The sequence below is a fragment of the Podarcis pityusensis genome (assembly GCF_964106645.2).
Source record: "Podarcis pityusensis genome assembly, chromosome: 5".
In the NCBI taxonomy this organism is placed as follows: domain Eukaryota; kingdom Metazoa; phylum Chordata; class Lepidosauria; order Squamata; family Lacertidae; genus Podarcis; species Podarcis pityusensis.
The window spans coordinates 87,318,369-87,336,471 of record NC_138032.1 but is presented as its reverse complement, the minus strand read 5'-3'; the positions used below and the strand labels follow the sequence as shown (position 1 = coordinate 87,336,471).

Below are 18,103 nucleotides of genomic sequence, written 5' to 3'. Positions count from 1 at the left end.
GTACTGTGCTGTCATGTCCTTGGGGCCCACAGTTACAATGCAATTGCCGGCTTCGTTGCACTGCTTTCCCACGAGGCTGTGGGCGTGCACCTGCGGAGGGTCAGTGTGAGTCACCAGGTCCACTTCTATCCTAGCCATCCCGAAATAATTGGAGATCTGGCAATGAAAAAGAAGAACACGGAAGTCCAAGTGATTAGAGTCCAGCCAGAGAGAGGACAATTCTTTGTAACACATGCTTTTAGGCCTATGGATCAGTTTTTCTTCCCAGAATTCCCATCAGCAATTATTACTGGGTTAATTTGAAACCAGAGTAAGCCCACAGTTTCGCATTGTGAAAATGGACTTCGCCTCAACCTGGGCTCGTACATTCCCACCCCAATCCCCTGCCAGCCTCCTTCAACACAGCTGCAAGGAATGTGGAAGCTTCCATTTTATTTTATTTTTTAACTGCGACCTGCTGCTTCATCCAAATACAGCGGTACCTCGTGTTATGGACGGGATCCGTTCCGGAGCCCCGTCCGTAACGTGAAATACCCACAACTCGAAACGCTGCATCTGCGCAGGCACACAGCGCAATTTAGCACCTCTGCGCAGGCGCAAGCGGCAAAACCCGGAAGTAACCTTTTCTGGTATTTCCAGGTTGCCGCGGGACATAACGCGAAAAGACGCAACATGAAGCGGACGCAACACAAGGTAGGACGGTAGAAATAACTACCGTATTTTTCGCTCTATAAGGCGCACCAGACCACATGATGCACCTAGTTTTTGGAGGAGGAAAACAAGAAAAAAAATATTCTGAATCTCAGAAGCCAGAACAGCAAGAGGGATTGCTGCACAGTGAAAGCAGCAATCCCTCTTGCTGTTCTGGCTTCTGGGATAGCTGCGCAGCCTGCATTCGCTCCATAAGACGCGCACACATTTCCCCTTACTTTTTAGGTGGGAAAAAGTGAGTCTTATACAGCAAAAAATACGGTAGTTAAATCTTCACCACAGATAGCAGAGGAAGGGCAACTTCAAGCCACGGTTTATGAAGCTGGGTCGTTTTTGCTAGCCACAGTTAAGATCAATTGGTTTAGGGCTCAGACAACATGCTATGCTATGATTAATCCAAAGTGGAAGGTTCCAATCTCCTCACAGAGAGGGACAGCGCCCAAGTCAGGGAAGATGGTAGGCTCATTCTTGTAATCTAAGCCACAGTTTAGCATTATGCCAGAACACAGCCATGATTTACCTAGCACAAAGCCATTTTCAAGGCATAGCTTCTCGAAAGCAACCATCAACTACCCAACAAAGCACTCAGTAAAAATTTCAGGACAGGGCCCTGAATCAGTAAGTTTACTAGTCTGGTGTAAACTTTAAGAGTCACCTCTAAAGGGTGCCAGATTTCACAATCACCATTTTAAATTATTAAATGTTAAAAGTTTGAATTTTAAAATGCAGATTGCAGCCAGATGCAGATAAAATAAGGTATGCAATACAATTGTAATAATAATAATAATAATAATTTTTATTTATACCCCGCCCTCCCCAGCCAAGGCCGGGCTCAGGGCAGCTAACAAGCAATAATAAAAACAAGTTGAATGATTACAACTTAAAAACAAAATTAAAATACAACATTAAAATACTGAAATATTAAAATGTAGCCTCATCGCAATACAATTACAATTGTAGCCAAAGTAATTCATTTTCTGTTATTACAAAGAAAAAACCGCTGGTGCAAGATTTGGGTTTCTTCACAACAAAGCCTGACTGTACTTTGTGTACACCTGAAACGGGACTCCCTTTTTTTTTGGGGTCTAAAAGGGATGGGCCTCACACAAACGTAGTACAAATTATCTCCAAAGACTACAGTCAGCTTTTCTTTCTGCTGCCACAGATCCCAACATACGCAACCTTACACAAAATGAATCTGTACACTTTAAGTAGCCATCAAAAAGCCAATGCACTCAGGAGTTATAGAGTAAATAATAATGTCACCAATCAATGGTGTCTCAACAATATGAGCACTCCCTGCAGCTCTAGTAACCGCACAGAACTGAAAAACTAGAAAAAAGATAAAATAGTTTACTTATAAAGAAGGGGTTAGACAAATGTTAAAAGGAAGGCAGAAGAGTGGATTAGACAAAGTAGATAGGGAATGGTTGTTTACTTCTTTTTAACATCTGAAATCGATTTCACCACACTAATGTTGAACAAGAGCTTTAACTCCTATCTATCGCAAGTGTTTATTTTTTCCCCATCCAGTAATACTTGGGGAAAATTGCCCCGCAAAATAAAGGCTGCTGCAGCAACAAAGTTCTGAGAAAAACCAGGCGGAGCTGTGGAAAATCATTAACACCTTCGTTTAGCAATGCATCCTAAAACGGACCACTCAGGTACACCAGCCCAAGGAAACTCCAATTGACAAGCCTGAAGCTAAAAAATAAAACAAAATTGGCTATTTACCTGAAATTCAATCCCACAGCTATTTGCCGCTTCTAGGTATCTGCTGCCCCTTTGCAACGCTGCAATCCTGCAACTGGCAGCACCCACTGTGCCACCTCATGCCATTAAGAAACACTGCTGTTCTGCTTCCACCTTTGTTCCCAATGCAGATCTTTATTTCCCCCTCCCCTTGTTCCTGAGGTAGAACTTCACCCACACCTTCTTCCCTCGCGGGGGAGAGCAGCCGCCATTTTGCGGTCCACCTCAGGCACCCAATGGTCTTGGGCTGATCCTGGCCCTCCAGCTGCGCTGGTTGGGGTTGCTCAAATACAACTTCCATCAGCGCCAGGAGGACAGCAGGTCTCGACTCAGTACATCGGCCCAGTCACTAGTCCTTCAGGACGCCATGACCTGCCAATTTCCTTCCCAATAGTAAGGTGCAGCTCCTCTTACTCGCAGCCCCTGTGCTGTTTGGCCTTGTGCTACTTTCACCATCTTCCTGGCCTCTGCCACCTTTTTGTTCCCTCACATCAGGCCCAGATTAAGGCAACTGGATGCCTTTGGCTAGGAGACTTTGGGAGGCCCAAACTCAACAGCACCTGATCATAAGAAACGAAATCTTGTTCTCTTTTTTACTGTTCCATGGACTGCAAGAAGATCAAACCGATCCATTCTGAAGGAAATCAGCCCTGAGTGCTCACTGGAAGGACAGATCCTGAAGCTGAGGCTCCAAGACTTTGGCCACCTCATGAGAAGAGAAGACTCCCTGGAGAAGACCCTGACGTTGGGAAAGATGGAGGGCACAAGGAGAAGGGGACGACAGAGGACGAGATGGTTGGACAGTGTTCTCGAAGCTACGAACATGAGTTTGACCAAACTGCGGGAGGCAGTGGAAGACAGGAGTGCCTGGCGTGCTCTGGTCCATGGGGTTACGAAGAGTCGGACACGACTAAACGACTAAACAACAACAAAAGCAACTGGGCCTAGTCAGGCATAGGCAAACTCGGCCCTCCAGATGTTTTGAGACTACAATTCCCATCAACCTTGACCACTGGCCCTGTTAACTAGGGATGGTGGGAGCTGTAGTCCCAAAACATCTGGAGGGCCGAGTTTGCCTATGCCTAGCCTAGAGAGTAAACTCTGCCTTCCTTCCCCCACAAAAAATGGCAAGAGACCAAGGCCCCACTAGGTTATGAGGCCCTGGGCTGCAATATGTAAATCCAGCACTGCCTCACATCCTTGCTTTTCATGTCCTTGCCTGCTTTGCACAGCTGAAGGGAAACTGAGCAATCGTCAGCCTCTCCAGCGCTCGCTTCCTTCATGGCACACAGACATTCCTGATATTAAGTACTATGAAGTTTGAATGCCTTCTAATTAAGTCCCTTCTTCCCCCAATTCTCCACCTCCTCTTCCTTCTTCCTCAAACCTCACCCTCCACTAAAAGCCTTCCCGTCAGATGACTCAACCCATCCGCTCTACACTCTTTGCCTCTGGGGTCTCTTCACAACTTATTCCCAGTGACTCAACCTGCCCCCAATGTTTAATTCCATTGATTAAAATCAATGATTTTTTAAATTAAAAAAAAAACACACCAGATTTTTTTAAAATCGGATTTTTTAAATTTTAATTGGATTTTTAAAATAAAATGCATTTGGAGGAAAAATCGTTCTAAATATAGTTTTCTATTTAAGTTACACCACAGTCCAAAGGCTATTCATCAGGAAATAAGGATTTGTTTTAAGTTTTTCATGTGTGCTAAAACTCTGTCTAAGTTTTTTTTTAAAATTTGTTTAACCTCATCAGTTAACAAACATGGATACATATGCTATAATGTTATTGTTTTAGTTAAATAAATTGTTTTAATTGTTTTTAAGTAAATGATTGTTTTTCTCCTTCCAATAAAGTACAGCAGAAAAGTTGTCCAAATATAAACAGTTAACTTATTAAACCTCACAATAATTTCATAATTATCTGTCTGTGTATTTCTAATAGTATAACCAAATCAGTTTATTTTTATATAACTGTAAAAACTACTCTGAGAATTCCAAAAATGAAACCTCCATCTGGTTGTAAATATGAAGATTATACCAGCAAGAACGACTCTTTCTGTAATAAAATGATTTAAATCAAGTCTTACTGACTAGTGATTTAAATCAAATCCACCCTTATTCAAGCTAAATGAAAATGCTCCATTCCTTCAGAGGAGCTGGACGGCAAAACATCTTTGATCCCTAAGCAACTAAGCACCTCAGCCAACAAGAGCAAGGTGATATTTTCACAACACCTGCCAGGTATAATGTTGCAAAGTGTGTCCTAAAGTGCAGGTGGATGAAGACTGCAAACAAAGTATTTCATTGGCACTTTGTACTCTTCCCAAAGCAACAGATGTCCATCTGCTAGTCAAAAAGGTTATCCTAAGTGGGAATACCAGTGGCCCATGAGAGTATGGGTGTTCTTAAAAAAAAAAAAATCATTTAAAGATGTTCAGATATAACCAAATACTGATTAAACTATCTGATGCACTCACCTTCAGATAGTTTAATCAATATTTAGCTGGGCTATATTTCAATACACTGAATCTAACAAAAGGGCACAATATGAATGGACTCTCTGTGCCCTACGGCAAAAAGACAGATATTGACAAACTGGGGAAAATAAAGCAGCTCCCTTCAACGACTGGACTGAATATATGTCCAAACTCGCTACACATGAACAAGTTGCATACAAACGGAGACTTGCCATGTACAAATTCAACAGTATTTCAAATTCATTTTATAAATACTGTACAGTATTAGGTTAAGGTCTGGTTAACCACAATGTTTTGGGGGGGGTAATGTATACAATTTTGTTGTTGTTCTGCTTTCTACATGGGTATCATTTCTTCTTTTTGTGTCTTATCTTACTCTTATGTACTTTTTATCTTGCAATGAAGAATATACATTTTTTTAAAAAACTATCTGATGCTCACCTTAACTGTGGGGTAAGTCTTATGCCCCTTCTCACTAGATGCTCCAGGAAGCCCACCATGCGAGGGACCTTCACAGCCATATCGGAACCGGAAACCTCGCTGCGGAAGACAAAGGAAAACAAAGACATCCCATTACATGACCAGTTACACCAAACCAAGCCGTTGGGGAAAGTGTGCTTGCAACAGCATATACATAGCTGGGGCAACTCAGTTCAGTGACATATTAAGTAATGATGTACAAATTTTGTCTAAAATGTATAAATTGCTGCTTGAATGGCATTTGAAGGACGAAGAGGTTAAGTCGGTTATGATTCACTGGGCCAAAGATTTTGGGTATAATATACAGCTGAGTGATTGGGTGAAATTATGGAAGGTAGGTTTAAAATTTACTGAATGCAGTGCCCTAAAAGAAAATGTGATGAAAATGATGTATAGATGGTATATTACACCTGTCAAGTTAGCGAAAATGTATAAAGTCAGTAATAAATGTTGGAAATGTAAAGAAAAAGAGGGAAAAAGGTGAAATGCTTCTGGGAGATGATATATAATGAGTTGAAAAAAATGTTGAAATATACATTTATAAAGAAACCAGAAGCATTTCTATTGGGCATTGTGGAGAGTGACATAAATAGAAAGGAATGTAAGCTCTTTTTATATGCAATAACAGCAGCAAGAATATTATTGGCCCAAAAATGGAAGCAAGAAGAGTTACCGATGATTGAAGAATGGAGGATGAAGTTAATGGACTATGCAGAATTAGATAAACTAACAGGAAGGATTCGAAACCGGCGAGACCAGAAATTCACGGAAGACTGGAGTAAATTTACGGACTATTTGAAAAGTAATTGTGAAGAACAGACGACGTTTGTAGGGTTGCAAGAAGTTTTGTGAGGAGTATTATTAGAAGTATTGTAAAAATGGACAAGGGGGAGGATGATTTGTTAAGAGATGTAAAGGCAATATAAAGTTAAGAAATGCATAAGAAGTGGTTAAAACGGTGGATCATCAGAGGTGCTGATAGAAGTCTAAAAAGATTGTATAAGTGATAAGTTTTGTGGCACATTTTATAATTTATATGTTAAAAGTAATAAAAAATATTATTAAAAAAAGCTCAGCTCAGTGACAAATGATTACATCCATACCTGCTTTGGCTGCTCAATTATAGTGAGGAACGGGCCTTCAACTGTGGATATAAAAAAGAAAATATCCTGATTGGACCAATGTATACACATCCACATGCAATTCCGTTAAGCCAGTGTTTCTCAAACTTCGGTCCCCAAGTGTTGTTGGACTACAACTCCCATCATCCCTAGCTAGCAGGACCAGAGGTCAGGGGTGATAGGAGCTGTAGTCTCAACAGCTGGGGACCCAAGTTTGAGAAGCACCGACGGTTGAGCAACAGTTTATAGCCATAACACAATATGCACAAGCTCAACTGAAACTTCCCCTCCCTTGTCATTTATCATTCCCCGAAGCACATATAAACTCCCAAAAGCATCCATTACCAGTTTCCATGAGATCCTTATGCTCAATCAAATGAGGGCCAAACTGGAAATCGTCGTATTCTATCCCGTCCAAGCACTGCAAACAGAATAGGGGACAAGACAGAAATCTTACGACACATTTGGCACAAGTGTGACAGAAAGGCCACAGAATTACAGTGAGGGGGTGGGAAAGTATTTGATCCCCTGCTAAATTTGCCCGTTTGCCCTCTGATGAAGAAATGACCAGCCCATAATTTTAATGGTAGGTTTATTGTAGATGTGAGAGACAGAATAACAACAGGAAAACTCCCCCAGAAACCCAGAAGACAAAAGTCAGAGATTGATGTGCATTATAATGAGTGAAATAAGTATTTGATCCCCTATCAACCAGCCAGATGTCAGGCTACCTGGTATCTTCACTGTATGTAACGAGCTAAGATTGGAAGCACCTGCTGTAAGGGAGAGGTCTTACCTGCAATCCCAGCTCGTTACAGTACCTGTACAAAAGACACCTGTCAACAGAAGCAATCAGTCCAGCAGATTCCAAAGTAGCCACCATGACCAAGACCAAAGAGCTGTCCAAGGATGTCAGGGATAAGATTGTAGACCTGCACACGGCTGGACTGGGCTACAAGACTATTGCCAAGCAGCTTGGTGAGAAGGTGACAACAGCTGGTGCAATAATTCGCAAATGGAAGAAACACAAAATAACTGTCAACCTCCCTCGGTCTGGGGCTCCATGCAAGATCTCATCTCGTGGAGTTGCAACGATCATGAGAACAGTGATGAAGCAGCCCAGAACTACGCGGGCGGAGCTTGTCAATGATCTCAGGCCAGCTGGGACCATAGTCACCATGAAAACAGTTGGTAACACACTACATCGTGAAGGACTGAGATCTTGCAGAGCCGGCAAGGTCCCTTTGCTCAAGACAGCACATGTACAGGCCTGTCTGCAGTTTGCCAACGCACATCTGAATGACCCAGAGAACTGGGTGAAAGTGTTGTGGTCGGATGAGACCAAAATCGAGCTCTTTGGCATCAACTCAACTCGCCGTGTTTGGAGGAGGAGGAATGCTGCCTACGACCCCAAGAACACCATCCCCACCATCAAACATGGAGGGGGACATATTATACTTCGGGAGTGTTTTTCTGCTAAAGGGACAGGACACCCTCACCGCATCGAAGGGACGATGGATGGGACCATGTATCGTCAAATCTTGGGTGAGCACCTCCTTCCCTCAGCCAGGGCATTGAAAATGGGTCAAGGATGTGTATTCCAGCATGACTATGACCCAAAACACATGGCCAAGGCAACAAAGGAGTGGCTCAAGCAGAAGCACATTAAGGTCCTGGAGTGGCCTAGCCAGTCTCCTGACCTTAATCCCATTGAAAATCTGTGGAGGGAGCTGAAGGTTGGAGTAGCTACACATCGGCCTCAAAATCTTACTGACTTGGAGAGGATCTACAAAGAGGAGTGGGACAAAATACCTCCTGAGATGTGTGCAAACCTGGTGGCCACCTACAAGAAACGTCTGGCCTCTGAAATTGCCAACAAGGGTTTTGCCACCAAGTACTAAGTCATCTTTTGCAAAGGGATCAAATACTTATTTCACTCATTATTATAATGCACATCAATCTCTGACTTTTGTCTTCTGGCTTTCTGGGGGGGGGCGGGGTCCTTCCTGTTGTTGTTCTGTCTCTCACAGCTACAATAAACCTACCATTAAAATTATGGACTGGTCATTTCTTCGCCAGAGGGGCAAACGGGCAAATTTAGCAGGGGATCAAATACTTTCCCCCCCTCACTGTATGAAATACATAAACTCAAGACAGCCCGGTGCACAGGCAAGCTTTAAACCATTTGCTAAGGGTATTCGATAGCTAAATGGAGCCTCTATTACCAGACCCAGGAGACGGAATCCTGTACAATTAGGGTTCCCACCTGCTCCAGAAACAGAAATTTTTGAATAAAGCATGTTAACACTCTTCAGGGCTTCCTGCCATGGGAAGACAAGAGGTGGAGGGGAGAGGTGGCACCACCCCCACAAATACCAATTTGGAATGCCTCAGGAGAGCTTCAGGACGTTTTTAAAAAATCACCTACCCTACCGAGTTTCAGGAAAAGCAGGTGTGATCATGCCTCCCAACTGGAAAGAGGCAAAACAGTGCCTTATGGCTAGGTGCAAAGGGCACTCTCCTTCGCTGCTTAGGGAAAAGACAGAGCAGCCTCTAGCACAGACTTTGGTTTTACCTCCCTCCAAAGACACAGCAGGTAGTCTCTTCTGTGGACAGGCTCTTTAGGCAAATAGGAGCACAGTCTTACGACTGCTTTCACAATATTAATTTATTATTCTTTCTTCAATTTATAATACCACCCTTTATCAAAAGATCCCATTAAAAACACATTACAGAGCATCAATGATAAAAACGTAATAAATAGCCTACTGACGTAAGACAGCCTAATCGTAAAATAGTCAACATAATAACAGTTTGTCTCCACACACACTTTCACAGGCCATAGATTATTTAATAGTCGTAAGCCTGGGTAAAGAGGAATGTTTCTGGCTGGTGCCTTACTGTATGTAGTGATGGCGCCAGGCGAGCCTCTCTGGGGAAAGCATTCCACAATCAGGGAGCCACCACAGAAAAGGCTTGATTGTAATAATACTGCTTGATTGTAACAATACCTCAAAGTGGCTTACAATTGAAACTGGTACTGGATTGTTTTATTCCTTGTGGCTTAAGTAGTTCCAGTGCGGGGGGGGGGGTTTAAAAAAGAAAAAATTGGTATTGGCACTCACCATGAAGCTGTTATAGTAAGTGCCACACTTTTAACATTTGGGGAAAGGGGGGGGGGTTGTTGGTACTGTGTACCAAGTACCCCCAGCAAAAAAAGTACTGACTAGTTCTATCACTCGGCCATTTTCATCTTCTTGCATATTATTATAATACTTATATTCTGTTTTTTTTTCACTAGAAAGGGACTCATGGCCACTATCTATCCAGGACAAGGAGCTGCGTTTGTCTTGGGCACACAAAACAAATAAAAAACAAAGAGAGATCTGGGGTTTTTCTGTCTCCCAAAATGAGAAAAAATACAAAGACTATCTTCAGAAACATTGCAAAATTAAAGAATGTTAGAGTGATGTTGGACTGAAAATAAGCGGTTTCCAGCTGTACAGGTTAAGGTTTACAACAGACTAAGACTAAATATTAGGATTAAAGACGTTTAATGAAATGGAAATTTGACAATTAAGAGGTAAAATTTTAATGTTACATTATATTACATTAAGACTAAAGATTAGGTTTAAAGAAGTTGAAGTTATATATTTCAATACTATATTAAAATTAAAGATTGGGATTTAAAAAGTGGAAAAGAAATTGCTGGACAAACAATTTGGATTGGAATACAAAAGAGGGAGGTATGAGGAAGTCCAGAAAATAAGTAAATTTAAAAACGGAAATGGAAAAGAGATATTGTTTTTAATTGTTATGTGTGTTTTTTATTGTTGATTCTTGTTTTTTCTGTTTTTTTTATTTCCTTTTTGAGATTTGTATTGTGTATTTGTGTATCTTTTTTGATGTTTTTTTTTCTTTCTTTGTTGTTTAATTTCTGATTGAAACTTTAATAAAAATTATTAAAAAAAAAAAATGAGTATGCTGCCCTTTACTCATCGGCAATGTTAACCTCTGGAGACTAGAAGCCGGAAGGGGAGCTGCAGGGAAGCCAAGCGGCCCCGGTTTTTTTGCATATGGCTCAACCTGGGAAATAGGGCGGGGAAGTGGGGGAATTTCCACGCCCTCCCACCCCACCGAACAAGATGAGCCCAGAGGGACCCCTTTGTGGGCGACTCACCGCGGGGTAGCCGTCGCAATCCATGGCCGGTCGAGGCGGCGGCAGCAGCAGTCCCGGAGTTCAGGGCTTCCTGCGAAAGAAAACGGAGAGCCCGAGGAAGGCAAGAGGAGACGAGCGAGCACCGCCTCTGCTGCCGAAAGAGCCTCCGGCGGAAACTGGGCGGGCGAGGAAACGCCGATGGAAAGTCCCTAGAAGCCCAGCCGAGTCGGAAGGAGAGAGGGAGGGGCTGGCTTTGCTTACTCTTCCCGACGGACTTGGCCCGGCCCCGCCGACCCGACTCTACCCGCTCCGCCCGCGCTCCAGAAACCCCGGAATATCCACACGTGCGCTCTGCGCCCTGGGCGCGCAGCCAGGCGCCCCGACGGCGCTTTGCGCGTCTGCCGAGGGAAAGACAAAGCGAGCGATCGCCTCCCTGGCAGGCCACTCGGGGCCTTCACCTTCCCTTGCTCCCGAGTAAGGGGGGGGAACCCCTGCGATTTTCTCCCACTCAGGAGAAAATGCCACCCCCGACGGGGCATTTCGGGACAGCAGAAACTCCGCAGCAAGAGAACAAAAGTGCTCCCCTAGGAGTGGATCCAAGCCCAGGGCCCCCACCCCACCCCTCCCCCTAGCCTTCCAGTTTGTGGGCATTTAAAAAAGACCCGTCGGAATAGGGGGTGCCCAAGGGATCATCTAGTCCAACCCCACCTGCAATGCAATTAAAGCACTAATGAAGCAGGGAGATCCACACGCACGCTCACTTTCCACCGGCAGAGGAAGGACGGTGGGCTTGGAGATAGGGGAACTGGCCTGGAGACCCTTAGAGCCGCTTACCTTCGGGGCAGAGACCCTCCGAGGCTCGGCGTCGCGTCCAGTCCGGAGTCCTCTGGGTGTCCCCCTCCCTGGGATAAGCCACGCCCTTCCTCCCTCCCTTCCCCCCCTCGAGGGTTCTTAGCAATCAGCTGACCGCCGCTCTGAAGGGGCGGGGACTAGTTGCCCGGGCAACGGAAAGCACGCTCCGCGCTCCCGCGCGCGCCCTCGCCAGGCGGGAGGCGCAAAGGCCGCTTGCAAACGAAACGCGGAAGAGGCGCAAAGCTGAGCTGCTGATCAGTTTCTGCGCCCAATTCAAAGTCCTGATTTTTGACCCATAAAGACTTAAACCAGTGCAATAGATACGGGGTGGGGTGGGAAGAACGAGTGGGTTTTTTGCCCAGGGTGAGGCCTCCAGAGAGGCGCCATTCAGGCTCCCAACCCGTGTGTGTGTGTGTGTGTGTGTGTGTCCTCCACAAGAAGCCTGGAGGGTGGCAACATAAGAAATGGCCTTTTCTGTGGTGGCTCCCTAGCACCTTCACTACATATCTTTAGGTGCCGGGCAATAACTTTCCTCTGTAATCAGGCCTTTGGCATTTAACTATCTGGGGGCCTCACTATTTGAGTGCCTGGAGGCGGTTGGAGGATGGATGGCGGCTAACAGATTGAGATTGAATCCTTACAAGACAGAAATACTGTTTTTGGGGGACAGGGGGCGGGCGGGTGTGGGGGACTCCCTGGGCCTGAATGGGGTAACTGTGCCCCTGAAGGACCAGGTGCGCAGCCTGGGAGTCATTTTAGACTCACAGTTGTCCATGGAGGCACAGGTTAATTCTGTGTCCAGGGCAGCTGTTTATCAGCTCCATCTGGTACGCAGGATGAGACCCTACCAGCCCGCAGACTGTCTTGCCAGAGTGGTGCATGCTCTAGTTATCTCCCACTTGGACTACTGCAATGCGCTCTATGTGGGGCTACCTTTGAAGGTGACCCGGAAACTGCAATTAATCCAGAATGCTAGACTGGTGACTGGGAGTGGCCTCCGAGACCACATAGCACCGGTCCTGAGAGATCTGCATTGGCTCCCAGTACGTTTCCGAGCACAATTCAAAGTGTTGGTGCTGACCTTTAAAGCCCTAAACGGCCTCGGTCCTGTATACCTGAAGGCGTGTCTCCACCCCCATCGTTCAGCCCAGACACTGAGATCCAGCACCGAGAACCTTCTGGCGGTTCCCTCATTGCATAAGTGAGGTTACAAGGAACCAGACAGAGGGCCTTCTCGGTAGTGGCGCCCGCCCTGTGGAACGTCCTCCCTTCAGATGTGAAGGAAATAAGCAGTTATCTTCTCTTTAAAAGACATCTGAAGGCAGCCCTGTTTAGGGAAGTTTTTAATATTTAATGCTGTATTGTTTTTAACACTTGATTGGAAGCCGCCCAGAGTGGCTGGGGAAACTCAGCCAGATGGGCGGGGTATGAGCTATTATTATTATTATTATTATTAAACTTGGGGGGTATTTTGTTTGTTACTATGTTGTCTATTTTTGTGTTTTTATACTGTGATCCCCGAGTGAAGAGCAGTGTAGAAATTAAATGTATGTATGTTCTGGAGGGAAAGGATCGTGGGCTGTACTGTAATGTTAACAATCCTGCTCCTGAATTCTAAAGTGTACTGAAGAGGCAGGAGGCGGCCCTTATTCAGTGGGAACGGGAAGTCACACTCTGCACGTGCTCAGAGGTACTTCTTTTTCGAGGACTCAGTGGTGCTGTTACTGAAAATGGGACTCCTATGTGGAGTCCTGGAGAGCACTTTTCGCAACTGAAGTTCTGGGAAGGCAAGACAGCGAGAGAGCCTGCCTGTGACGAGGAGGTGGAGGCGCATGGCTTGTGAAACTAAACAAAACTCAGGTTCTGGGAAGAGTTGATTGAGGAAGGGTCAGGAGGAGTATGTTCGTCTTTAATAACAACTATGCCCCCATCACCTCCTGGCAAATAGAAGGGGAAGAAATGGAGGCAGTGAGAGATTTTACTTTCTTGGGCTCCATGATCACTGCAGATGGTGACAGCAGCCACGAAATTAAAAGACGCCTGCTTCTTGGGAGAAAAGCAAGGACAAACCTAGACAGCATCTTAAAAAGTAGAGACATCACCCTGCCAACAAAGGTCCGTATAGTTAAAGCTATGGTTTTCCCAGTAGTGATGGGTGGAAGTGAGAGCTGGACCATAAAGAAGGCTGATCGCCGAAGAATTGATGCTTTTGAATTCTGGTGCTGGAGGAGACTCTTGAGAGTCCTGTGGACTGCAAGAAGATCAAACCTAACCATTCTTAAGGAAATCAGCCCTGAGTGCTCACTGGAAAGACAGATTGTGAAGCTGAGACTCCAATACTTTGGCCACCTCATGAGAAGAGAAGACTCCCTGGAAAAGACTCTGATGTTGGGAAAGATGGAGGGCACAAGGAGAAGGGGACGACAGAGGACGAGATGGTTGGACAGTGTTCTCAAAGCTACCAGCATGAGTCTGACCAAACTGCGGGAGGCAGTGGAGGACAGAAGTGCCTGGCGTGCTCTGGTCCATGGGGTCACAAAGAGTCGGACACGACTAAACAACTAAACAACAACAACATGCTTTCTAATTCCAAATTGTTTATTTTGGCCAAAAAAAAAAAAAAGCATAAGTCCGAAAGATCGAACTTGAACTTGTTTGCCCAAAAGCAAAACCAGGGAAATAGCTTGTTGTGACATCAGACTTCCTCTGCTCTGGGTAAATTCTAAACATTTAGCTAACCTTTTGAAGAGGGCAGTCCTATGCAGCTTTACTCATAAATGCATAAAAGCCGCTTCCCTCTCATGATCTCTAGCAACTGGTATTAAAAGCACACTGCCAGTAATCATGGATAGCCTTAGCCTCTGTGAATTTGTCTAATCCTCTTTTAAAGGCAGGGACGCAGGTGGCGCTGTGGGTTAAACCACAGAGCCTAGGGCTCGCTGATTGGAGGTTGGCAGTTTGAATCCCAGCGACGGGGTGAGCTCCCATTGCTCGGTCCCTGCTCCTGCCAACCTAGCAGTTCGAAAGCACATCAGAGTCCAAGTAAATAAATAGGTACCACTCCAGTGGGAAGGTAAACGGTGTTTCCGTGCGCTGCTCTGGTTCGCCGGAAGTGGCTTAGTCATGCTGGCCACATGACCCGGAAGCTGTACGCCGGCTCCCTCGACCAATAGTGAGATGAACGCCGCAACCCCAGAGTCAGCCACGACTGGACCTAATGGACCTTTTAAAGCCATCATGCTATTTTATTTCCTAAGATTTATATATCATTTGTGGGGGGGGGGGACGGACTTCTGCCTATGGCTCCCCTCCCCCCCCCTTTTTACTATCTCCCCCACCCACACTTTTGCAGGTCAGGAATTAGTAGGTCCTAGCAGGCGGGTGGGGTAAGCTGGGCTAACCAGCCTGGAGAGATTTTACAGGAAATATTCCCCAGAAAAGGTGAGGCAGCACAGAGGGACACCTTACCAAGTGGTCACAAGCCCATTTTGGCAGTTATCCCTTGTTAAGTGGTTTTATTCAGCCAGTCACAGGGAAGGGTGTTGTTGCAGGAGAGACACTGAGGGAAAGAACAGGGAGAGCAGGAGCAGCGTGCCAGAGGAAATTCAGAGTGTAGCTGGCAAGAGAGGACAGCCACACCCCAGGAGGAGAAGGAGACTGCATAGGGAGAAAAAGGAGGAAGTTACCGTATTTTTCGCTCTATAAAACGCACCAGACTACAAGACGCACGCACCTAGTTTTTGGAGGAGGAAAACAAGAAAAAAAATATTCTGAATCTCAGAAGCCAGAACAGCAAGAGGGATCACTGCGCAGTGAAAGCAGCAATCCCTCTTGCTGTTCTGGCTTCTGGGATAGCTGCGCAGCCTGCATTCGCTCCATAAGATGCACACACATTTCCCCTTACTTTTTAGGAGGGAAAAAGTGAGTCTTATAGAGCAAAAAATACGGTACATTCCAGTAATCCAGGAATTATGTATGCATAATTCAAAGTAAGGAGGAAGCAAATTCCTCACCAGAATATGAGGAAGGGGCAATGATGTCAAATGTTACTTCTTCTACCACTCTAATTCCCCCCATACCCCCAAACTCTGGGGAAAAAACACATTTACACAGTTCTCAAAAGTCTGGAATTGGCAGCCCTGAAGTTTTAGCAGAACCCCTAATCAAATTAAATTCTCATTTCGAAATCATTTTCCTCCCCACGTTAGTGTTGGTCGCAAATTAGTCAATCGCCGGAGAAACGAGAACCTGGAAACCGTTTCCCTGTTGGCCAACATGATAATTATGTTATTCCCCAGAGGTTCCGAGGACAGTCTGGGTATGGGATGGCTCCTCCTCTCTCGCAGGTCCTCGGGAATAGAAATTCATGGGGGGGGCGTGTTTTTCCAGCCACAGGCAGGGAGTTGGAGCCTTGCTATCTCTTCTGCTTGTCATGTTGAAAGGCTGCAGTGTTTTGCCCTTCGTACAGCAGACTCTTAAGGATAGTGGCAGCCTGCAGTCGAGCAGGAAACGGGAAGATGGGGGGGGATGCAACCCCCACCTCCTGCACATGCATAAAAGGGGAGTGGGCTGCCTCGAATTGAGAGAGAGGCAATGGAAGTTCTGATGTGCATCTTTGGATGGTGTACAAATGTTGCACATAAACCTTACTACAGTGGTACCTCTGGTTACGTACTTAATTTGTTCCGGAGGTTCGTTCTTAACCTGAAACTGTTCTTAACTTGAAGCATCACTTTAGCTAATGGGGCCTCCCGCTGCTGCCGCGCCACCACTGCGCAATTTCTGTTCTCATCCTGAAGCAAAGTTCTTAACCCGAGGTACTATTTCTGGGTTAGCGGAGTCTGTAACCTGAAGCGTATGTAACCCAAGGTACCACTGTAGTCTAATTGCAGGGAAAATTGGTATGGAGAGAGGCAGGCAGGAAGTTGTGAGCAGGGCGCTGCCTCCAGACAGGGCTGGCAAGAGAGATGATGGATAGATTGGAGCTGCTTCTACTTGCCTGCTCGGTCCTGTCCCTTTTACTTACTCTGGTTAGGGTCCCAAAAAGTTAATAGACTGGGACAGTGCTTGTATTTAGATGGTGATCCCCAGACCTGCCTCCAAATGGAAAGGTGTCCTCCTAAGTCTGTAGATCAAGTGGTATATGGTGTGGAAGATGCACGTTCAGGAGCTCCTCCTGCCTTTTAATCAGTAAAGGTAAAGGTACCCCTGGCCGTTAGGTCCCGTAGCGGACGACTCTGGGGTTACACGCTCATCTTGCTCTATAGGCCGAGGGAGCCGGTGTTTGTCCGCAGACAGCTTCCGGGTCATGTGGCCAGCATGACTAAGACGCTTCTGGAGAACCAGAGCAGTGCACGGAAACGCCATTTACCTTCCCGCCAGAGTGGTACCTATTTATCTACTTGCACTTTGACCCCGTCGCGGGGATTCGAACTGCCGACCTTCCGATCAGCAAGCCCAAGGCTCTGTGGTTTAGACCACAGGGCCACCCGCCTCCCTTAAAGGTAAATAGTCCCTGCTTTGAAGGCCAGGGAAGCTGCCAGGGGAAGGGGGGAACAAACCTTCCTTCGCCCAGTTTCCCTGATCTAAATCCCACCATGAAGCTCCTCAGAACAAACAATCATTTTCCAGAGCAAGGATCTTGGAGTAAAACAGATCTCAAAGATAAGTCACAGAACATGGGGGGGGGGCGGGCGGAGGGAACACACACACCACACCACGTATATGTTTTAAATTATTGCACATTCATTGTATATATTACATGTATAAAATATTCAGAATAGTCCTTTCGAAAGTATATACAGGTCAACTCAATTCAACTGAGGAGCCGCTCCAGCTCCACTAAACATAAAGCAGCAAATGGGAAGAGAGGAACTTCCAATTCACCAAGTTCCCCTTTGTATTATTATTTTTATTTTTTAAGAGATACCATAGGGGCTTTCTAGATGATGTCATTTTTCATTTTTGTTTCGAGGGTGTGAAACAATCACGCAAGCTGCAGTTCGGGCATCACATGGGATTCAGACCTATTTCCCCCCCCACCGTGATGCTGTTAACTGTCGTTATACTAAATATCCCCAGCCCTTACTTTGCCGCGGTTGAGTGCAATTCCTCCCAAAGTGACAGTGTCACTCGAAATCACGAGTGCTGTGTGTGGCGTGCCGCTGCGCAAGCGGATATCCAGCTGTGCCCGAGATATCATTGGTAAGAAACGACACATTTCTCCCCAGGTGCACCATTCTGTAAACATACAAAAATGTTTGATCCTTGATTTTAAGAATCAGTGGGTGGGGGAACCTGTTGCCCTCTGGGTGCCGTTGGACTCCAGTTCCCCTGGGCCATGGGTCAGTCAGGCTGGAGTGGGGTGCTGGAGCTGGGGTGCAATCCAACAGCATCTGCAAGCTCTGCATCTTTGCTTTGGGCAGTAGGTACTTCCCCACTATGACACATAAGCACAGACTCATCCATGCAGCCCTTTAAATATTGTTTTCACATGGCAAACCTCAAGTCTAACTCCTCATTCCACAGCAACAGCTTGCT

At 45.7% G+C, this 18,103-nt stretch overlaps 1 protein-coding gene across 1 annotated transcript in view; it reads right to left on the bottom strand.

The window, feature by feature from the left end:
- The window catches only part of NFKB2 (nuclear factor kappa B subunit 2), an 83,186-nt gene that overhangs the window by 26,384 nt on the left and 38,699 nt on the right, over positions 1-18,103 (bottom strand). Inside the window, exons 6-9 of the mRNA XM_081006379.1 lie at positions 6,898-6,973; positions 6,535-6,575; positions 5,393-5,491; positions 5-156 (exon numbers count right to left, since the gene is read on the bottom strand). Coding sequence (XP_080862505.1) covers positions 5-156; positions 5,393-5,491; positions 6,535-6,575; positions 6,898-6,973 — 368 coding nt within the window. The remainder of the gene's footprint in view (positions 1-4; positions 157-5,392; positions 5,492-6,534; positions 6,576-6,897; positions 6,974-18,103) is intronic.